The following is a 24,165-nucleotide window of genomic DNA, read 5'->3' on the forward strand; positions in this document are numbered from 1 at the left end:
CGCTCCCAACTAGAGCCCTGCACCACCCGCGGATGGAAGCGGATATCCGCGGATAACCGCAAGATGCTTGCGGATTCGGATGAAAATTTAGCACTTTCTGCGGTGTGCGGATCGGATGCGGATGCGAAGGCAGCAGATCGGATGCGGATACCGCGTGCTGTCATTTTTCCACCAGCAATTTATTTGTATTGCGCGCCGACAGCGAGCGCATGCTCGGGTTCACCTTTGACCATGCACGGCGCCAAGACGGGAGAGGAGGCATTCTGGCGTCTCGAACAGCGCGAACACCGACAAGGTAGCGTTCCACGCGTTCCAGAAGTGTCTCCATATCACGTTTGTTTACCTTTGCTTGTCGTCATGACTGAGTGACAGCATGGAGGCATCCGAAATTATACCATCATGCTTCCTGCGGTCTTTACGCGTCTTTCGAAACGTGCGGATTTTGCGGATTGGATGCGGTGGTGCGTTTTGCTCAGCGGATCGGATGCGGATGTAAACTGTTGTGTATGCTACGGATGTGGATCGGATGCGCATAACGTGTGCGCGGCTGCGGGTCAGATGCGGATGCAAAAAATCTCATCCGCGCAGGGCTCTACTCCCAACAGCTCCAAGGTACACGGAGCCTTCGACATATTTACTCGCATATTTTGCGCCATCGGATAATTTACGTATCGCATATTTTTTTCGTTTAGCACTAAAAATGACAAGAAAGCAAAACATCGCGTAATTTGCGCACCCGCGTTTTCGTGCGCGGATATCTTGCACGCGCGTCTCAGCGGCCGTGGCGATTACCTATCGCAACGCCGTCAGTGCTACCGAGGTTATATTGCGGTGATTTTGTTTGATTTGCGCGCACTTTCGAGTGATGGTCCGCTGACGCGATGGACCAGTGCCGGATTTACAGTGGTGGGGGCCCCGGGGCACTGTGCTGTGGGGGCTCCCTCGTGTATTATATGTCTATAAATGACTTATATGTCTTATATATGTCTAATGTATCGTTTTGTATCTAAAGGACGGCGGTCGTGTGGCACACTAGTCAGATATTTTTCAGCAGTCAGGTTTTGTCATATTTTGAATATTTCGTAGACAAGTGAAATAAATATTCTATTCATGTCTATCCAATGTGTTATTCGGGGTCGATATGCGTGGACGGAGGACATATTTCCATATTTCATGTTTGACATATTTCAAGTTTCCGCAGGGATGCGTTTCAGGCATGCAAAACAGATTTCCCTTGGACAAGACCTTTACTGGTGGGGGCCCCTTTGTGGTGGGGGCCCTGGGGCAAGTGCCCCGTCTGCCCTCCCCTAAATCCGGCACTGCGATGGACGATACTGTCACTCGAACTACAAAACGCGGAAAGAAACGCTGAACAAACCTTACAGCACAACATGACAAAGTTTGCGAACATATAGCGTGCTTTCGGTTGCCAAGTGCGGACTAGTGGCGTCTTCCAGCAGCGCCTAGACGTATTTCATCGGTGTATGAGCGGTATGTGGGCCGCCGTTTTGCCTCCCGACCGTCGGCGTTTGCGCGGTATTTGGGTGCTATCTTTCGCGCTGGCGCAATGCAGTGATATAACGTCGGTATCGGCCCTACCGAGAGCCAATATCACCCGCCTACTAAAATTTTGAAATTTTGCGTTGTTTGAGTATCGTAACAAACGTTCACGCGCAGTTCGCGCACCCCTAAATTTTCCGATTTTTTAGGGAAGAAAAAGCGCGCAAATTATGCGAGTAAATACGATAATTGAGCTTTGGAACGGAATTAGGGTGCTTGCTCCGAACTTAGCGTCTATTTCGATAAAGTATTTGTCAATTCCTATAAACTTTGCAGATGCTGAAATGTTTTTCAGCAGGTATAAAATGGTTGTAGCTGATAACAGCATTCACTGTCAGAGGAGATCACAAGGTATCATATAATGCTGAAGTTTATAAAACACCTTTTGTACCCACATCATCCAAGAAAATAGTGTTTCCCCCTTGAAGCAGTCATTGACTCCTTGCCACGGAAAATCGCAGAATTTACAAGTCAGTGCCGCGGAATTTTGAATTTGCCACAGCAGAAAACCAGGGGCCTTACGTATAACGTAATTTGAAGTGAACTTGTTTTTGCATTTTAGTGCCCTTTTAAATGGTTGCTGTGTCTGTATTGCTCTGCAAGTGGAGATGTTTGCTTTGTTTCTCTTCTCTTGACTTCGCTTTGACATTCTTGACTCGCATATTGTGGTGTATATCCAGGTGCATCCTGGGGGTCTGGTACCTTGCTGTAGGTACGAAAGACCCTGGCATGTAAAATTTTCCACACAGCACATTGAGTATCTCTTTACGAAGTATGGTCACTGGGATGTGCACCATATGATGAATTAGCAGTGCAAATGAGGTTTGTTAGAGTTGTCTCCCTCAATAAGCCTCGTAAAATAAAAATTACCTTCCGTCTGTCAGTCTGACAGTGAATATTTGTATCAGTGCAACACACAACGGCAATTCGTCTGATTTTCTTACCATTCCAGCTGGATAGTGTTGCCAAGGGTGCCTCCTATGGAACATCAGGTTTGCATGAACCATGGAAGGAACAGTTAAAAAGTAAGGATACGTAATACTGTATGCTGCAGTCTTGCAGCAGCACACAGTATTAAATCAAACAGTAGCTGGAGTCTCAAACTTGTTTGGCTTTAGGGGTTGGACTAAACCACTGGATGGGAGGTAGGATACATGCAGGAAACATACCAAAGTTACAATAAAGTTGTATATTTTAGTAGTATTAAAAGATGTGTGTCCCACTTTCTGTGTGGAACATTTGTAAGTAGGGACCAATTATTGAGGTCGCTGATGTCATCAGCAATTGATGAGGGCTTCAAACGGTCCTCTGGAATACTCGCAACGCTTCTCTTCATTGTGCAGCATATCACGCATGCAATTATATTGGAGGTAACCGACAGCTTTATTCATTCCAATTGAATGTCACGTACCTATGATAACGAATTGTTGCTGTAGCATTCCTTACATTTGATGACATAGCAGCATTTGTACCACCAATTTCAACAGCGTCAAAATTTTTCTCGCATCACATGTGCGACAAGATACAATACATTCCTTTGTTTTTGCTGCTGTTGGAAGGATGATACTACAAAGAGATTCAGATATCACGTTATAAATTGTTGATCATAAGCTGAGAATTGTCCTGCTTTAATGCTCTTATTTGGTTTGTAATACTTTGCTACTCTACAGAAAATCAATGCAGTAGCTGCAATGTGCCAGTTCAGTGGAGTTGAGTATTGCCTGATGAAAACCCCACTCATTATCATCAAAACAAAGTGTTGTTGTGCTAGTGCAGAAATGCTCAAGAAGGCTGCCATAGAAGAGGGAGCTCAGATTGGCTATGAACCGTTTCAAGAAAATTAGGAGCATTACCATATTTATTTGTATACATTGGACAAATTATGAATACATGAGCTAGTTGCAGTGACCCAGACTTTTGCAGTTGGGTAATCCAAGGACAGAATCAAGGCAGGAGTTTGAGAAAGACCTTGTGTTTGTTAATACAACATAAACAACGGGAATTAGCCGAGGCAGGCTACATTTAAGGACAAGCACGAACACGTAAGCCTCCAAAGGCCCAGGAATTTATGAAATCAAACAACTCAGGGGAAAAGGTGCTGACACCAGGATTCGAATATGTAGCCTGCCTCGGCTAATTCCCATTGTTTACGTTGTATTCACAAGTTGTCGCCCTGCCTCAGTCTGGATGAGTGAGTGAGTGAGTGAGAAAGATGTAAGAGAGAATGGGAATAGCGTTATTGGTTGTCCGTCCCCCATGTACTTGAGGCACTCTAACTCAGGAGAAAGTCCTGCTGTCGTGGTGCAGCGGTAGCATATCTGACCGGAAATCAGAAGGCCCAGGTTCGAATCCTGGCGTAAGCACCTTTTTCCCGAGTTGTTTCATTTCTTGTGTTTGTTGTGCACTAGACTTTTCATATCTGTTTCTCAGCAAACCGGTAGAAGGTAGTGTTATGTTTTTAATTCAAGGTTTGTTGCTGTTATTTGGCAATTTAGCCTCGTGCAGCCACGGTTTAGCCAGATACTCCCAAAAGATACAGGTACCTAGGGTTAATAACAGGTACCCCTGCAGTAGCTGGCATGTTCTGGAAGCAGTAACATGCTTCATTACTAAAGATGTGATTTCTCAGTATGAGAGAGAAGTACACTGCTTCATGTGAAGTCATTCCAAAACCAGAAAGAAGGTGCAAGAAAAAACAGTTACTCACATTTCAGTCACTTTGTCTACCTACCCTTGATGTTGCTTCTCACTCATGCTGAGCAATTTTCGGATTCGTTGAGATAGTTTAATGCTGAGCTTCTGAATGTTTTGTATTGCAAATCCCGTTACTATTTATTACATTGCAGATGATGACAGCTTAGTTTTGATAGCTGCTCTTCACTGCTGTAACAGCCCTTCAAAAGAAGAAGAGTGGAACATGAGGAACCTGCATCAACTAGATTATGCTCAAGTTCTGGCATTTTGCAGTGCAACAAATGAACCCAATGAAGAAGGGCATCCATGCCTGCTAAGCAATGAAAAACGGGTGAGTTTTGTATGGAGTAAGCGTGCTGATGCAACTGAACAGGCCTTTGTGAACGCTGAAGTTCATGACGCAATGCTAGTGGCATATCTAGATGGTGCTGCATGAACTTTACTGTTTTATTTCAGGAGCAGCCTATTTAAAAGTGACAGGACCGTCGGTGCTAAGACCTAGAGTAGACCAAAATATAGAGATAACACAAAGCATGCCGGATGTGAGGCAGTTATTGTTTACAGCTGTCCCTTATTTTGGTTATGATATCTTTTTGACTTTACTTGAACAAAAAAAATCATTCAACCCTATCAGGGTAAAACTAACAGAATATGCATGAGTGTGCATTTGTTCCTGTCCCTACCACTTCCTCAAGCTCAAGGAAATGATACCATCAACTACTGCATGATCAGAAACCAATGGATACCCACCATTCATTTCAAGAACCTCACTTATACAAAAATTTGTCTTATGCTGCAGTTGACGAGACAGTCTCTCATCTGCTTCATGGCTCTGGCTTCAGTGATGTTTCGGGGCATTGTGTCATCAAATATAGGTGACACTGCTACCTGTAAAGCACTCGAACCATTTAAAGCAGAGCTACAGCAGGTAGTAGTCTAGCTGATGGACAAAATTTGCCATTGAAACAAATTACAATACGAGCATAACAGTATAACGTTTGGCATTAAATTTTGGGGAACCCCTTATTTTCCTCGAAATCTTGCGGCGTCTTGCACGGAATTTTGGGGAATTCCGATTGGGTCGAAGAACGCGATTGGCGCGATGTGGACAGTTACTACGACATGCAGCGTGTTAGGAGAAGTATTGCATGCTCAGGCAAATGAGCATCAGATAAAAGCGCGTGCTGCGCACGCTCCCAACTGCTCCAAGGTATACTTGACCCTTCGACGTATTTACTCACATATTTTGCGCCATTGCATAATTTGCACACCCCTAGTTTAGCACTAAAAATGACAAGAAAACAAAAAATTGTGTAATTTGCGCACTCGCGCTTTCGAGTGCGGATATCTGGCACGCGCATCTCAGCGACTGTGGCAATTGCTTTTCGCAACGCTATCAGTCCTACCGAAGTTATTGTGGTGCTTCTGTTTGATTGCGCACACTTTTGGGTGATGGTCCACTGACTCGATGGACAATATTGTCACTTGAACAACAAAACGTGGAAAGAAATGCTGGACAAACATGCTATGAGAAACTTTACAGCGTAACATGATAAAGTTGGCGAACATAGCATGCTTTCGGTTGTCAACTGCGACTAGCGGCGTTTACCAGCAGCGTCTCGACGTATTTCACCGGTATATGAGCGGTAGTGGGCCGGCATTTTGCATCCCGACCATTGGCGGTTGCGCGGTATTTGGGTACTTCTTTTGCGATCGCGCATTGCAGTGATAACGTCAATATCGGCTCTACCGAGAGCCTATATCATACTAAAGTTTTGAAATTTTGCGTCATTTGAATATATCATAATGAACGTTCCCGCGCAATTTGCACACCTCCAACTTTTCAGCTTTTTGGGGGAGAAAAAGTGCACAAATTATGCGAGTAAATACGGTAATTGGGTTTTGGAACGGAATGAGGTGTTGCTCCGAATTTAGTGTCTATTGCGATCAAGTATTTGTCAATTCCTATAAACTCTGTAGATGCTGAAATATCTTTCAGCAGGTGTAAAATGATAGTAGGCAACAGACGGCATTCACTGTCAGAGGAGAACACAAGATATTATGTACTGCTGAGACCACGACCTACTAGATTTACAGGTTTAGCGACCATGTCATAATCGGCAAACCCAATGAGGAGCCCGTCCACACAATCCGCTAGGGGTGCTACTCATCGGCCCGCGAGATCTGCATCACGATTGGACAATGGAAATCTGAATTTTGAACGCGCAGAAGCGGACGCACGATTGCCGTAGCAGACGACAGCAACAGTTCCTATGAAAACACATAGAATGATGATGATAATCAACTTTAGAAGGAAGCATCTCTCATGGGACATCCACTGCCTGTACAAAAATACTAAGATAAGCTAAAGTACAAAGTACTGTAGGAATTGAGGAAGCAATAACCGGGCCGATGAGTAACGCCATCGCTAGCCTCCAAATGCGGCGCTGGGAAGGGGTCCGTATGACATGGTCGCTGTAATCTAGTAGGTAGACACAACAGTACTTTGAATCTGTAAGTTTATAAAATTTTTTTTGTTCCCACATTATCCAAGAGAGTGTTTCCTGTTTCAAGCAGTCTCCTTGCCGCAAGCAGTCTCCTTGACTCCTTGCCATGGAAAATCGCTGAATTTAGAAGTCGGTGCCATGGAATTTTGAATTCGCCGCAGAAGAAAACCAGAGGCCTTACTTATTAGTTCAGACAGCCACATCAGATTTGGATTTATACTATCATGCTACACCATATTAGCAGTGAACTTTGCCAGAGCGGTCTCAGAGACACCTTTATTGGTTACATCAACTACCTTGTTGCATGTCCATCCCCTGACATTGCTGTAGGAAGCAACACTATACATCTCCATGTGTTGTTGCTCCTTGCGACATTGTAATGGTAACATGACAATGCTGTGTCACAGAAAATAACTTGAAATAAGAATCAGGAGGAGCTACCGTTTCTTCCAATATCGTTGTAGGGTGGGTTGAATTCTGAACAGTCATGCTTTTGGCATCACATGAAGCTCTGCCCTGTACTGCACATTTATTACATGAACGTATGGTATAAACTTCTAGAGCAGAATGGTGTGAAAGTACTATTGCAGAACATTGTGCAGTATTTTGGAACTAGAATGCTCGAGCATTCACTTTCTTTGGGGTGGTTCTGATAGGTTTGGTCTACATATTAACTTTCAGGCTATACTATTGAAGCTAATACCACATCTACAGTACCATAGTAAAAAGGAAACTGTGTCTACAAACTATTCAAGTGTAATCAGTAGCGGTGTAAGTGCCATTTCTATACCTCTTTCTAATGCTCGTCAATATAGATGCTGATATACTTCTAATCCCTGCAGTTTACATGCCCTCTGGAGCTTATATGCAGGCTTCATGCTGCCGGTCTCTTTCACCTTGAAGAGTACATTGCTTTGTGAGTAGGCTGTTTTTTGCCTGCAGCCATGACACTTTGACTTAGTTTGAATGATAATTTACGACAATACTCAGAGAAGATGGATTCCGATCGAAATCAGTATACTGGTGTGTACAATGATATGACACACTGCCATGCACATGCAGGTGCCCTTTAGTATTATTAACAAGGTGGATTTCTTTTGTTGTAGTATAATGCATTTTGTGTGCGTGCATTAATCATTTATCTATTTGCACTTTTAACATAATGCCTTTCCTTTTTTTGATATGTCTCGTAAACTCTCCTATCCCTATACTGCCTATCTCGAAGTATTTATGGATAGAAAGTTTTGCTATGCTACTTGTGCAGAGCTGTTGGATACGGATACTTCACTGCCTTTTTTACTGTCAACCACTAGTAATGGGTCACCAACCACCAAGATGTGTTGAAGACATAAAAATAGCGTACATGTATCACCAATACTGCCCATGTCTAGAGGGGGCATAATGACACTTATAAATGCTATTATTGAAGCATTCATTATGGTTACATTTCCAGGAACATAAATAATTCACAAGCCATTACTAAGTTCAGCCGCAACTTGCTGCATGCATGTCATCTTTCTCAGGCACAGGAAGAAGCTAACTTTACGTTTACAGGTATAGTAGACCTTGCTCATATGTGTTAGTATTGGGTCTGAGGTTTTTGAGGTTTACCCGAAGTTACCCCCCGAATCACACATTTAGTGATTCGGGTAAAACCCGATTTCTACCCGAGCCGGGGCCCTTTTGTCACGTGGCGTGGAAGCATGGCGCACGACTGCAGTAGTGGAAGACAGGGAGGGATCACCGACGGAAGGAGGCGACACCGCAGCCGTGAGGGCGAAACGCATGGGATGCACTTTCCCCAGCGTCAAAACGTCGTGTGTACGCCGTGGCCTTATTAACTCTATGCTTGTACGCGCGGCGAAGAAACGCCCACGGACGACCACCCGAAACGCATGGGATGCGGACAGAGCGAGTGACGTGTGCCAATGTTGCTATGTTCGTCGACCACAAGCGTTCGCGCGCGAATATCCGTAGTCGACAGATTCCAACGTAAAGTCTCCGCGGGCGCGCCGAGAAGTCTTCGGAAAAACACGTCGGCGCGCGTGGCTTCTGGCAATTCCGCATGTGTCGCGCCCGTTTGGGATGGCTGTACCGCCCCGCGGCCGAAACAACGCCCAGAGCAAAGCAACTTAGGAGACAGTTCTGAAAAGAAAAGAGTCAGGAGCCAAAGTACGCAGAATTGCCGATGAAGCGCCGAACGTAACGGAATTCCGACGCGGAAACGAAAATGAAAGCGCTTCTCACGTAAAGGCTTATAACAGTGTCGCAAAGTATTTTTTCATTTGTGATATGTATAACAAGAGTGAGAGAGAGTGACTGGTTTGTCCCTTCAGATGACGCACCCTTGGAAGTCGCTGAGGAGGTGTGTTAGCTTAGCTCAATGAGGCTTGTGCAGTGACGTCACGTTTGGTCACGTGACTCGGGAAAACATATTGCCGCACCGGAGTTACTGCAGTGAGTTGTTGCAGTGTGCATGCAATTACCAGCGTATATTGCAAAACACAAGCTGTTGGCTCATTCGGCACGCGGTGTGACGCCTGTGACGCATCCCCATGTTTTCCCGAGTCACGTGGCTCAAGGGCGCTCAAAGGCTGCGCGTGACGTCATCTACACGAGCCTCTGCCCTGGAGCGGCCCTGGGTAGAGCCCTGGACCGGCAATCCTGAAGATGTGGGTTCGAGTCCTACAGCTGGCTAACCTTTTCAGTGACTTTCTTCTTTCATCATTAATTTCTTAGGCAATTTGAGGCTTTGTATGTATTTGTCCTTTCTACAGGGTGTCCCAGAAAACGTGTCATTGAATTATAATAAAAAAACCACGCCACCTAGAATCATGCGGTCAACGGCATTAGTTCTTATTAGGTTTTTGCCACCTTGTAAAGTTAATGTCATGTACCCCAAGTTTAATTATGTAAATATTTGCGAACTGAACTCGGAAATTTGCCAAGGGAAGGTCACTTTTTTACCCCACCAATATGAAGAGCGTGCCGAATGCACTCAAATTCATGATAATTGACAGTGATATTCACGAGCTATCCCATCGGAAAAAATAGCCGAATATCATGCTTTTCAGAGCACCGGACCATAATGCGCGATGACTTTTTGAGCGCAATCGCTCTCAGTGCGACAAAAGGAGGTTCCGAATCCAGCCCACAGAGTGATAGTAGAAAAAGTAACAGTTCCTGAAATTGGGAGAGGGAAAGCATTATCCCAGCGAAACTCGGACGCGATAAGCCGTGCCTGCGTTATCTCTTTCTGCGATGCCGGGGTGGGCTGGGTTTCCAACCTTCTTTCGTCGGACTGACAAAGATTGCGCTGAAAAATTCATCGTGCGCTATTCTGTACGACCCCCGTAGAGCATGATGTTCGGCTATTTTTTCTGATGGGATAGCTCCTGAATATCCCTGTCAATTATCATTAACCTGAGTAAATTAGACACGCTCTTCACATTGGTGGGGTAAAAGGGTGACCTTCACTAGGCAAATTTCCGACTTAACCACGCAAAAATTTACATGATTAAACTTGCGTTACATGACATTCACATAAGGAGGTGGCAAAAACCCAGTAAGAACAAATGCCATTGACCGCATGACTCTAGGTGGTGTAGTTTTTTTATTATAATTCAATGACACGTTTTCTGGGACACCCTGTATGTTGTTCCAGCCTCAGAACATCAGTTCACTCTTGTTCAACAGTTGCCGCTTGCGTCGATCCCGTCGTATGAATGTGTGTATGAGTGAGCAAAAATTTAAGAGTGAAAGGAGGATGAGTGAGAAAGAGTGGCTGGTTTGTCCCTTCAGATGACGCACCCTTGGAAGTCGCTGAAGAGGTGTGTTAGCTTAGCTCAATGGACCATTTCCGACAACGCGTATGCGCATGCCCAGCCCTTGAGTCCGCCATCTTTGAGTGGAAAACATCGCTATGGACCCACCTGCGGGAGACTGTCATGTTCATTGTGGGGAAATAATCGGTTTCAAGGTTACGCGGACGTTCGACTTCTGGTAACGAGTACAATGCGCTTTCACTCTTTCCGCATTCTTCTTCCAATCTTCTCTTGTTACTTTCCCACGCAACGTGCCAGTTCGAAAAGCGCGTCACCATTATTGGGGGGAAAGACACGACATTCCGTTGCCAGGGGCGACGCGAATATGGAAATGGTCCGTTGGTAGAGTCCTGGACCGGCAATCCAGAAGATGTGGGTTTGAGTCCTACAGCTGGCTAACCTTTTCAGTAACTTTCTTCTTTCATCATGTATAACCAGCCTGATGAACCTGATTTTTACCTGTATCATATAATAACAGAAATTTTACACCAGAGTTCACCCGAATTGGGTGCTGACGTTTTCAACCCGATTTTTACCCCCCAATATGGCGAAATATATTTCCCGAAAACTTCAGACCTTATATATTCGTTTGTCCAATATAGACTATCAATGTACCCAAGCGTACAACAAATGTCACTGATTGGGTATTTGTCAAGACGTCATTCGCAGTAATTTCATCAATTCTAGTGTAGGGCAGAGTGTCAAACGAAAAATTTTATTGGTTTGGTTCGGGTTCAGGCATAAAGGTTCAGGTCCGATTCAGCTCCAGGGCGACGGTTCAAACCAGTTAATGAAAGCATTAACCGGTTCAAAACCAGTTCATTGTATAAAATATATGCGACGAATCTAACACTGTAAAAATCTAAAAAGTCTTCTGGCCTAGTAGTACGTGCAATAACGACAACAATAAGCTTAATTTTTCTTTTTGTAACTTCGTGGGTGAACATAATAGAATGCATGTATCGGAAAGAACACGGACCTGACTCAGCAAGAACAGAGCCACGCGAACAGAGCCTTCATGGTTTTGCAAATGTAGGTGATTTTAATACACAAAATATAACTTGGTAATGAAATGATCAGACAGCATATCTGTTGACGCACATAGGAGTACTTTACAAACAAGTGCAGCAATTTTGACATCATCTAGATAGTCGGGTGAGCCTCTTTGTGGGGGCAGTTTGTATTTGAGTCTGGATTGCTACTGTGTATTATAGGGAGCATAATTGTATTAAGCTCTCAAGTGAGCTCATAAAATATTGAAGGTCAAAGCAAAAGGATAGACGACAACAACTTATTTAAATGATGATGAGTTTGGAGTTTCATCACTGGGGGCGATCAAAAGGATAGACAATTTCAATGCTTCTGCACTGTTATTTGAACAGGAAACCAAATTTTCTCAAATCTTTTTAGTTTCACCTCAACTCTAAAATGGCTGCAATATGGGTTCAGTTTAGTTCCAGTTCAGCTGAAAAATAATGGGAGTTCTGGGTTTTTGGTTCAGTTCGATACTCTGGTTTAAGGTATTGTTTACAAAACTGCACCACCTTGTGAAATACTCCACTCTGGCGTGACGTACCACCTGCATCAGCGTGATGTTACGTTTTGCAATACAGGTGCCCACTGGGAAGTGCCCAGCATATGAGACAGGTTGAAGCAGGAATTAAGTACAGTTTGCGAGCCGGGCGATGCGTTTGGCTTGCTGGTAACACATGGGGAATCTTTGCGAGTTAGGCAGCATGTTGCTGCTGCCCACTCATGAGGTGGAGGAAGTTGTGATGCTTCCAGATGTGCGTTTGCTGGCAATAGGAATGGTAAGAGCAGGGGGCTAGCTACTGTTTCTAATGTGAAATTATATATTATTTACTAATTGGTAATTTGAAATGGAGAGATCAGAGCCTGCTTGCACAAAGCTGTTTGAGGGAAATACTCAACGAGTTTTTCACTCAATGCACAGCGGGTGCACTAGTGCTTGAGTGAAAAATTCGTTGAGTATTTCCCTACAACAGTTTCGTGCAAGTGGACCCAGTTTTATTAGGTAAAATAATAAATGTAATTTTACGAGAATGCCGACACTGTGTCTACATCCTTATTGTGCGTGTATAACAAGGCAATGTAGGACATCGGCAATGTTTGCTTATGATGATGTTTGCTTTGCCCTCCACGTTAGTGAAATGCTGGCATGAGGTCAAGCCTTATGACCATGTCAGTTACAGTTCTTGTAGTTTTGTTGTGAAGACTGTCACCTTCAAGAGTGCCTCTTTTTTGCAGTGTGTATGTGTGTGCTTGTAACATCACTCTATGGAAGGGCTGGTTATATGAGCTTGACTAGTAAAGTGCAAAGAGTAAGCTACTATTTTTATTGTTACATAAAGCTTACCCAACATTTAACCTGTTATCATATTGCAGGTTTGTCACGCTGTTGTGATGTCTATGGTCACAAGTGAGTCACACTCAGTTTTCATTCAATACTGATACCTTTGTCATGACAGCATTCCTCGTGTGTGCTTGTGTAATCGGTGCATTTTTCTCCTTATTAGAACATGCTGCATGTTAGAAAGGTAGGTTCATTATGTGAGGAAAAAATATTTGCAAATGGGCGTGCACTCACACACAATGATTCCTTGTGAAGGCTTTGTTTGCACTTTATCTGCAACTTGCTCAAGCTTTATTGACCTCGGACATTTGTCTCATACTGGTGTCTCCACTGTTGATATCTGTGGGTGATGTGCAGTGTGTGGTAAGCAGTTTTGTATCATTTTCAGAACTCCTAAAAGAAAATGAAGAAAACCCCACCATGTGCTGGTAAATATAATCCTACAACACTGGCTCATAAGCAGAGCCCCTAAGAGCACTGATAATGCACAAAGGGCACTGGTACAAGTGATCGCTGATGGGCTTTTGGATGCAGAAAGGAGAACTAAAAAAACATGCATAGAAATGGGAAAACCATTCTGCAATTTGATCTTGTAGTAGTGAAGGGGTGAAGCCCATCAAAATACACATGGAATGCATAACAAGTTAGTTTCCTGTACTTTATTTTCAGCACAAGTTTCTTGAGTCCTTTGGTTGCAACACCTATCCTGGACTTGGCAGTGCTTCATGCATTTACTGTTGAGATGCTCTCCTGTGTACTCACTTACAACCCTGTGATCAAAGGTCAGTTTTGTAAAACAAATTCTAGAAACTGGCTTCTCAGTATTCTACGTATTTCCTCAGTCTTTTAAATGAATTTTTCTGATTACCTAATGTTGCGTCTCGGGGTCCGAGCGGTGATGTGACGGGGAGGTGGCCAGGCAGGGGTCCGACTCAAACAACAAAACAGTGGTTTATTGCATCTTCGACGGGTTTCAGAGAACAGACAGGGCGAACGGGAGAGTCCGCTCCTTATAAAGCATTCGAACGGCCGTGGCCGTTACATACAAAAGAGCACTCACTTCATTAACAATAAAAGCACTTTGGCTTAACGTATTAGTTCTGTACATATCACTGTCGTCTGGGCTCCATGGTCGTCTCCAGTCTGGAGGTGGCCGCTTTGTCCGAGGGAATAAAGGCAGCTGATCCGACCGTGACCAGCTTTTGCGCCCACGCTGGAGACACCTTAATGGGTTTGACGGACTAACTATCCGTTGTGACTTTTGAGAATCGTTTCAAGAACCAGGTCGTATGCGGGAAGAAAAGGTTGTTCGGCGTCCGCTGACCATTCTTGGACGACGCAAAGAGGCTCTTGCATTAGTGAATGGCCCGGGGAAACTCGTGTCGCAACAACTCCTCCCCCGCCGGTGGTCATCACGATGGGGAGCAGTTACCTTCGCTGCTCCACTATGATGATGGACGTCATGATGCCTTGGATTCAACCAGTACGTCCAGCTCCACGTGCCACTTTGTTTCCCGCTGAAGGACGGACAGATGGCTTCAGTACGTGACGAAACAGGGACACCCCTCCGTTGAAGTCTTGGACTTGAAAGGCCTCTGATGAAGAAGTATAGCTCTGGATACAACAATAGACAGCAGTGCGCGAAACAAACGCACCGAACCACACGTGCGTGCACAAATAAGTGCCCCGCTATCCAAAGCCCGATCACACCAGACAGTGTTAACTCTGATAATATGTACATCTAATTTCTTTATGCCCTCAATTCAGCTACTTAACAATGAGCATAACCCTTGCACACAAAAGAGGAATTACGCCCTCACAAATCGTTGGCACCAGACGAGCACTCCATGATCCAAACACAAAGAAGTAGGTATTTACAATTGAAAATTGGTAAGCGTTCTTGAGCTCATCCAGTGAACTAAAAGCCTCTGCTCAGGCCGTCGGCATTTCCATTTTGGCTCCCCTTTTTGTAGCGTATTTCGTAGCTGTACTGTTGGAGTATGAGAGACCAACGTAACAAACGTCCGTTCTTTGGTGACATGTTCTGCAACCAGGTCAGAGGACAATGGTCTGTCTCGACTATGAATTTTGTCCCTGCCAGGTAGCACTCAAGCTTTTGTACAGCCCATACGAGACACGCGCACTCTTTCTCCGAGGCGCTGTACGCCTCTTCGCGCGTAGTCAACTTACGGCTAACGAAGAGAACTGGCCGCTCTCGCCCGCGATCGTCAAGTTGGCACAAGACGGCTCCTATGCCACGGTCGCTTGCATCACACTGCACTATAAAAGTGCGGTTGTAGTCCGGTGTTGCGAGCACCAGTTTGCGAGTTAGGGCCTCCTTTAGGGCCTGGAAAGCCTGTGCCTTACTTTCGTCCCATACCACCTTTGCAGGGGCTGTTTTTCGAAGGGCATCCGTTAGTGGACTAGCAATTTGAGAGTAGTTAGAAATGTAATGCTGGTAATAGCCAGCGAGGCCTAAAAATGCCCGTATGTCTGTCTTAGTTTTGGGTTGCGGGAAATCGATTACAGCGCTGATCTTCAAGTCAGAAGGACGGCGGTAGCCCTGACCAACAACGTGACCCAGATAGGTCACCTCCGCGCTTCCCAGTTGACATTTCCTTGGTCGCACGGTTAGTCCAGCCTGCTGCAGACGACTCAAAACCTCCCTGAGGTGCTCTACGTGTTCCTCCCAGGTATTTGAAAATATAGCCACGTCGTCGAGATACGGCAGAGCGAATGTGCTTAGACCGTCCAAGATGTTATCCATCAGCTTTGAAAAACAAAACGGAGCATTTTTGAGCCCGAACGCTAATGCTGTAGAATGAAAGGTACCAAAGGGAGAGACAAAGGCGGCATACCGGTGGGCCCTCTCCATTAGTGGCACCTGCCAGTAGCCCCTAACCAAGTCTAAGGTCGAAATAAATTTAGCTTTGCTCACTGTCTCAACCCTGTCCTCGATGTTGGGGATTGGGTATATCTCGTCCCGGGTTATCGCATTAAGTCGCCGATAATCAATGCACGGCCGGGGATCCTTTCCTGGGACTTCAACTAATATCATTGGCGAGGTGTAGTCACTTTCACCTCGTTCAATCACCCCGGTTGTAGCATGCGTTTGATTTCGACCTCCATAATGTCCTTTTGTCTGGGCGACATTCGATACGGCTTAGATCGAATCGATTCATTGCTAGTGAGCTGAATGTCATGGGTTGTAACCGATGTTTTGCCTGGCTTTTCCGAAAAGACTCCTTTGAAGTCATGTACAATCCTTTTAATGTCAGTTACCTGCATCGGTTCGAGCGATTCTCCAAAACGCGCGCAGCATACAATTTCCTCGACTGTGAGTTCTCTGGTGTCATCGACAGTGGGAATCTCAGGAGCCACTTCCTCGGGAACATTTAAACTGAGATTAACAATGACCTCACGCTCTCGGTACGGCTTCATGAGGTTAGAGTGGTACACCTTTACTGATTTCCGACGATTTCCTAGCTCAACCACGTAGTTGGTGTCTGAAATCTTTTGCACTACATTGGCGGGTCCCTCCCATTGCACGTCCAGTCGGTTTTGCTTTGCGGGTTTCAACAGCATTACTTTGTCTCCTGTCGCGAACACTCGCTTCTTGGCCGTCCTGTCATAATATCTCTTTGCTCTTTGCTGAGCCGCTTTCATATTTTGCTCAACAACGTCTTTAGCGTGACTCAATCGTTCTAAGAGATTCAGAACGTACTCGACGACCGTCGGGTCCTCTCCTTGGCCTTCCCAAGATTCCCTCAATAAGCGCAATGGCGATCTTAGGTTCCTGCCATAAACTAGCTCTGCTGGATTGAAGCCGGTTGTTTCGTGCAGAGCTGTGCGTAGTGCGAACATAGTCGCCGGGAGGCACGATTCCCAGTCTTTTTTGTTTTCAAAGCACAACGCCCGTAATACGCGCTTTAACACTCCGTGAACGCGTTCCACGCTATTCGATTGGGGATGATATATCGAGCTGTGAATTAGCTTAATTCCACATTTTTCCAAGAAGGTAGTGGTTAGACAGCTGGTGAAAACGCTCCCGTTGTCACATTGGATCTCTGATGGGAAGCCGACGCGCGCGAATATGCTGAGAAGTGCGTCAACAACAGTCGTAGATTTTACTTCTACGAGAGGTACTGCCTCCGGGAACTTAGTTGCAGGGCAGAGTGCAATAAGGATGTAGCGAAAACCTGACTTTGTGGCGGGGAGTGGTCCTACGATATCTATCACTAGACGCTTGAATGGTTCTGTGATAATGGGGACAAGTTGCATCGGGGCTCTCTTCTTGTCGCCCGATTTACCTACGCATTGGCATGTGTCGCACGACCTTACAAACATTTCCACATCCTTCCAGCACATGGGCCAATAGTACTCCTGCACCAAGCGGAGCTTAGTCTTACGAATCCCTAAGTGCCCAGCCCATGACCCTGAGTGGGCTATGTGAAGGAGGTCGTCACGGTATTTCTGCGGAACCACCAATTGATCAAAAGTCCGGTCATTTCGGTCCTGATATTGTCTGTATAGAAGGCCCGATCGTACGAAAAATTTAATATTTTTCCTTGCTACACCTTCCTTGATGCTGTTACGCAGCTCGATAAGCGTTGGGTCAGCCTCCTGTTCCTTGGCGAAAGCTTCCGCATTTACATTTGCAAGAATTTCAAAATTCTTCGATACTGGCGATAGGAAGTTGCCTTCGAAGGGCTGTAGATTCGCGTCCGTCGCCTCCTGCGCAATTTCTTCATGGGCGCGATTTTCGTCCCTTCCCGAAGTTCCCTTATCGGCGCCATCCGCACTCCGATTATCGGAATTTATCGGGTCTCCCTGTGCCGTCTGATTTGGAGCAACATCGTACTCCATTTTCGACGCGAGCTCTCTTGCCTTAGAGCGAGTTAAAGCCAATACAAGCTCATCTGAAAAACACTGACCACGGTCCTTTAGCAACTGCTCAGATTTGTTGGAAAACAAGTAGGGATACGCCTGAGGGAGGTTTCTCGATACTGCCGCCTCTGTCACCAGTGTTCCGAATGGACCCTTAATGGTAACTCTTGCTAACGGAAGACACACGCTGTGTTCTTCCACGACCTGCTTAATCCAGGCACATTCCCCAGTATAGTTTTCCTTTTCTACGTACGATGGGTGGACAACGTCCATCGTAGCGGCAGAATCACGTAGTACACGGCACGGTTTGTCATTTACAGTCATGTCCCACAGGTACGGTTCGAGCAATTTTGCGTTCTCGGCGCTGCTACTGACGTAGGAAAACACTACTTTATTTGGGCAGCTTCCCACATAGTGGCCTGGTTTGTTACAAACGTAGCAAACGTCACGTCTCCTAGACTCGAATACCCTCGTATTCTCTTTGTTAGACTGGCCTCTGTTTTCTGACGTAGCAGGCGTCAGTCGTGCCTCGCTGCCGTTTCGCTTAGCTGTTTCCTGACCTTTTCCGAAACGTCCGGAATGAAACTTTTTCCTATGAACCTTTCCTGATTCTAGGCTTTCCTTCTCGCTTTCCAGCGAACCCTTAGACGACAGCGTGCTCACTGTCTGCGCTTTACGACGGGCTGCGAACTCCTCCGCGAGTTCTGCGGCTTTTTGCACATCTACCTCTTTCATGCGATCCTGAACCCAAAACATGGTCGCTTCGGGGAGGCAGCGATAGAACTGTTCTAAAGCTATACATTCGATAACCTTATCGTGGTCGCCGTGCACCTCTGCACTCTTAAGCCACTCTAGCAGGTTTGCCTTCAGCCTGTACGCGTGCTCTGGAAATGATTCGTCTGGCTTCTTGTTAGACGTGCGAAATCGCTGCCGAAAGGCTTCGGTAGACAAGCGGTATTTCTTTAACAGAGCGTCTTTCGCTTTGGCATAGACAGCGGCGTCTTCTTTACTTAGCCGAGCTATGACATCCGTGGCTTCACAGGGCAATAGAGTGAGGAGTTTCTGAGGCCAGACATCGCGCTCGAAACCTACTTTCTCACATGTGCGCTCGAAATTGACGAGATACAGACCAATGTCCTCCCCGACTTTGAAAGGTTGTAGCAGATCTTTGATTTTGATTTGCTCACTGTTCGCGCTTCTGCCTACAACACGTCCGGAACTTTCAGCCTCCAACCTGAGTCTCTCTAACTCCAATCTTTTCACAGTGAGCTCATGATCGCGTTTTTCCTTTTCAACGCGCTCCTGTTTTGCAGCTTCTTCCTTCTCTTTTCTTTCAAGAATCAACTGCCAACATTCCGTTAGTTCCTCATCATCGGCTCCAATTCCCCGGATAAGCTCAATGATTTGGGGTTTTCGTTTTGCCTGCCCAGCGCTACCTCCAAGTTCTTCTAGCAGAAGTAACAAGTCTGGTACCCGCAATTTGCTTAAGTCCATGGTTCCTCTCTAGAGTGCCAAATTCCCCGCTATACTTTTGGGTTGAAGCTGAACTTCGTGCTTCCTAACCAAAATAGCTAACAGAATTTGCCTACTGCTTCCTCACCGTCTGGTAGAGATCTGACAAGGAAAGCGGTGCACTCACCCATGCGACGACTTGCGGTCCAGCGAGGTCTATCCCGACGCTGCCATCCAGTTGTTGCGTCTCGGGGTCCGAGCGGTGATGTGACGGGGAGGTGGCCAGGCAGGGGTCCGACTCAAACAACAAAACAGTGGTTTATTGCATCTTCGACGGGTTTCAGAGAACAGACAGAGCGAACGGGAGAGTCCGCTCCTTATAAAGCATTCGAACGGCCGTGGCCGTTACATACAAAAGAGCACTCACTTCATTAACAATAAAAGCACTTTGGCTTAACGTATTAGTTCTGTACATATCACTGTCGTCTGGGCTCCATGGTCGTCTCCAGTCTGGAGGTGGCCGCTTTGTCCGAGGGAAGAAAGGCAGCTGATCCGACCGTGACCTGCTTTTGCGCCCACGTTGGAGACATGTTAATGGGTTTGACGGATTAACTGTCCGTTGTGACTTTTGAGAATCGTTTCAAGAACCAGGTCGTATGCGGGAAGAAAAGGTTGTTCGGCGTCCGCTGACCATTCTTGGACGACGCAAAGAGGCTCTTGCATTAGTGAATGGCCCGGGGAAACTCGTGTCGCAACACTAACAAATTGAAAAAGTGGAGCCCTGTCTTGGGCAATGCTTATTTATATCAGACTTTCTTTTGAGGCTGAAAAAAACAAAAAACAAACACCTTGGGGAATCACCTCAGTCAGGTGTTTCTAAGGTGCTTTACGACTTTCCAGTTGACACCTCAGCCCTTAAACCAATATTTTAACTGTTAACTAATTACTCCATTTCAGTCATGGAAGTGCTCAATTAAATTATAAATTAAATTAAACTAAACAGTGGCAGAGACTGTATCACACTACAGGCAGGGGTTGCTTGGACTGTTTTATCCACAACCCGACCGAAAGAAGGTTTGCGCCTGCAATAGCAGTGCAAGTGCGACAGGTGTAAGAGCGTAAGAGCACTAGACATCGCCTTAGTGGAAAATGAAAATCCATCTTCTGCTCAGTTCTTCAGTGCCTTTTAATCCTTCAGCAAACTGTTGGCAACAATCGCTTATATCCAGCCTTGGGAGCCAGTATGCTAGTTCAGGAATGTTTTTTCTTTTTCTTGCACTGATATCACCTATATGATACTAGGTCGCTATCTGCGCTCTTCAAGCTCTCACTTGTGAATAATTCAGCAAGAAAATTGTGTTCCAGTGGACTGGAAATTGAAACGAAACGTGAAAAGCAGTCATTCCATGGCGTTAGAGAGAGATCATCCTTGTGTGATGCTTTTCAACGGTTCAACAGCTCCATCACTGCTACCTAATTAGTGAAATAGGCACTATATAAAAAATACTGGTGACTAAGTTATACGATCGCTAACAACATTCATTTGGTTTCATTTTTGTACAGCACTCAGTCTTTTCTTAAATCAGGGTACATATTAGTTTGGGCTCCCTGTGTAAGAGGTGACAAGTTTTGATGACACATTGTTGGTAGTGGAACAATTGTGAAACTTACGTGTGTTGTGTCTATGTGTGGCAGCTTCGTTGCAAGCAATAGCAGATGGAGCAAACTGATCAGTTTAGAATTATGCACTGATGTATAGTTCCATACGAGTCTGAGACACAACCACTCTAGTGTTAGGCTGTGCAGGAATTTCTTCATCACCTATTTGTTTTGCAGTTGTTCAAGCAATTGCCAATCATCATCAGTGGACTTACAGCAGATGTTCCCCATGGCTCTGTCAAACTTTTGAAAAGGTACTTCTCTTGGTGTGCATAGTGCTTCAAAATGTAGTGTGTTTTGTTGGGTTGCTTCACTGCTGTTACTTCAGTTCCTTTTTTTTTTATTAAGTTGCCCATAAACAGCACGTGGCCTACCTAAATGGTGCAACAGACAAAGCACAGAAAGAAAAAGCATAAATGCACAGTATAGTCGATCGACTAGTGAAAAACAACAAAACAATAATTTTTTACACAATGTTAGTTGATTAACATTGATCTAAAAGTGTTAAAAGAAACGAAAATACCTGCATCTGTATCAGCCATCTGATTATACAATCTTTGTATGTGGTCCATAGGATTAAGGCAGGAACTTTCAGGTATTTTAAAAACCAATGGATATCTAAAGCGTCTTACAGAAGCATCAAAAGCGAAGGATTCAACCAAACGTGGGCAGTTGAATTATTCATGCATGCATTTGAAAAGAAATGTAACATCACGCTTCTTACGTTTTAGATTTAAGTTTTCAGTCTTACATCGATCAAGACTTCGTGTATATTCATAATAACACCATGCCCTAAGTACCTGTCAAAATAAATGCAAATAAATCTACATTGTACACTTTGGTACAACAGTACTGATACAGTTCAGTCCACTGAGCAGTACAGCACTCCAATCTGGAAAGATGAGAAAAGTAGTCTAATACATGAAGCAGTGCAGATCGCTAAAACCTGAGGTAGTTCTAGTTATCAAACCCAATACAGAATAGGCAGATCTAGTTAACACGCTAACATGGTGCGTGAACTTTTGTTAGCTATCTGTACAGGGTGTTTCTTTCTATTTGACACAGATTTTTTAAAATAACACTGTTGTGGCACTGGCTGTGAGAGCAGCACTGATGCCATCTTGGCAGGCGTGTTACGCAGCCAGGCCGACATCCTGTAGGACAGTGTGTGCAACTACTGGATGACTAATTAGCTAAAATTCATTAATTAACTTATTAATTAGATGTTTTCTGGGAAATACAAGATTGCCGAATTGGAGCCAGTCATTATTCAAATCCATCATCCTTATTAAACACCCTGAGAAGTGAACGTACCACGAGATATAAATTGCCAAATTTCGCCATGCAAATGAGCCGAAACCAGAACTATGCACCACTCGAGTGCAGAAAGATCGACAAAATCCACATGAAAGGGCCACGTGCTTTGGAACGATGGAGCTGACTGGAGAAGGCGCTAATCTGTTAGCCAGATAGACCACTCTCCAACCCAGATAAGGCGAAGGTCGCATTGTTTCTGCACTCGAAAAGTGTGTAGTCCTGGTTTTGGCTCATTTGCATAGCAAAATTTGGCATGAAAGATGAAAGTCACTGAAGAGGTTAGCCAGCTGTAGGACTTGAACCCACATCTTCTGGATGGCTTTGTATGTATTTGTCCCTTCTATGTTGTTCCAGCCTCAGAACATCAGTTCTTTCATGTTCAAAATTTGGCAATTTATATCTCACGGTACGTTAGCTTCTCAGGGTGTTTAATAAGGTTGATTGATTTGAATAATGACTGGCTCCAATTCTGCTATCACACATTTCCCAGAAAACATCTCATTAATAAGTTTCATTAATCTTGACAACATCTCATTAATTCATGAATTTTAGCTAATTAGTCATTCAGTAGTTGCATACACTGTCCTACAGGATGCCTGCCTGGCTGCATAAGCTGCCTGCCAAGATGGCATCGGCTTTGCTCTCACAGCATTTTTATAAGAAATCTGTGCCAAATAAAACATAAAAAACATAAACACCTAGGTCAACACCTAGGTTGCCACATTACTCTTATTCAGAGTCACATTCCTCAAAGAGTACCTAGTCAAAGTCAATAGGACATCTTTTTCTTGTGCTATTATGGATTGTAATCGAGTTTAAATTTCCAGGTACTAGAAGTCTTGAAAACTGAAGAAGTAAGAGATGTTCTTCAAAAGACACTACAAAGGCAGGACGTCAACTGGCACATTCTTCTATCATTTGTATCACTGTATGTCACTCGTGATACCAAGGCAGCTGCCATCATGACAGGTAACGTATGTAAACATGTCACAGATTTACCATGTCATCTATCATACTTTTATCATATCATATATATCATATCATACTGCTACCATATGCATACAGGGTGTTTCACCTAACACGTCCAGAAATTATTATAGGAAATTGCTAAGTCTGCAGTCCATGAAGCCACACAAAATAGAAACAGCATTGTGGTAGAAATTTGTAAACACTATATGTACTGCTCATTTCTTGTAGAAAAAAGTTTTTAGGGCAAATTGAGTTAGCTTATTTATTTAAACAAAAATTTGCTAAGCCGTAGGTAAAATTACACGAGAATCTTTCTACAAGGTAGCAAAAATATACTTAAGCGATACACTGTTGATCATAGATTAATAACCTCTTAATTGCCTCCTACTAATGTTTGTACATGTTAGGCGGAATACCCAATCTATTATCATGTCATCAAGATGATACCCTGTCATATTTTAATGAAAATTTGATGTATTCTCTTTTAGAATATATTGGGAATTTGCTTCGCTTGGCATTTGAGTCTTTGTCTGTAGAGAACCTTGTCTGTGCATTCCTGCTCGCTAGGCATATTGCGCAGGAATCTCCACAATATTTTCCTTCATACGGATCCTGGTTTGAGGTAAATTTGGTTCCGAGCAGCACTCTTCCATAATGTTTTTGTTAACTTGGTTTGTACATATCCTTAATTAATTGAAACAGAACTATTTTGGATTCTCTGGTACAACGTATGCTTCCAAAACCAAGACATACGCTTTCCTTATGAAGTTTCTAACCGACCTTGTGCCATTTGAGCCAGCTAAGTACCTGAAGGTAAAATGCATTTATACTCATGCATGTTGGACACTCTGTTTAACTAAGTTCATTTGTGCTACTGCTGAGTGCTGGTTTCTATTGTGGCACCATTGTTTCTAACTCTTGT

At 44.5% G+C, this 24,165-nt stretch overlaps 1 protein-coding gene and 1 non-coding gene across 2 annotated transcripts in view; both read left to right on the top strand.

Moving 5' to 3' along the window:
* LOC135377934 (Fanconi anemia group A protein homolog) overlaps positions 1–24,165 on the top strand; it is a 36,360-nt gene that overhangs the window by 8,203 nt on the left and 3,992 nt on the right. The window contains exons 3-15 of the mRNA XM_064610711.1: positions 2,513–2,585; positions 4,407–4,585; positions 7,443–7,532; positions 7,604–7,677; positions 8,215–8,315; positions 12,854–12,927; positions 12,992–13,025; positions 13,348–13,387; positions 13,629–13,741; positions 21,135–21,211; positions 23,102–23,243; positions 23,732–23,865; positions 23,946–24,056. Coding sequence (XP_064466781.1) covers positions 2,513–2,585; positions 4,407–4,585; positions 7,443–7,532; positions 7,604–7,677; positions 8,215–8,315; positions 12,854–12,927; positions 12,992–13,025; positions 13,348–13,387; positions 13,629–13,741; positions 21,135–21,211; positions 23,102–23,243; positions 23,732–23,865; positions 23,946–24,056 — 1,242 coding nt within the window. The remainder of the gene's footprint in view (positions 1–2,512; positions 2,586–4,406; positions 4,586–7,442; positions 7,533–7,603; positions 7,678–8,214; positions 8,316–12,853; positions 12,928–12,991; positions 13,026–13,347; positions 13,388–13,628; positions 13,742–21,134; positions 21,212–23,101; positions 23,244–23,731; positions 23,866–23,945; positions 24,057–24,165) is intronic.
* On the top strand, positions 3,853–3,923 carry Trnas-gga (transfer RNA serine (anticodon GGA)). Its single transcript has one exon. It is a non-coding gene; the product is annotated as a tRNA-Ser (tRNA).

This window comes from Ornithodoros turicata, chromosome 1 (assembly GCF_037126465.1).
Source record: "Ornithodoros turicata isolate Travis chromosome 1, ASM3712646v1, whole genome shotgun sequence".
Classification (NCBI taxonomy): Eukaryota; Metazoa; Arthropoda; class Arachnida; order Ixodida; family Argasidae; genus Ornithodoros; species Ornithodoros turicata.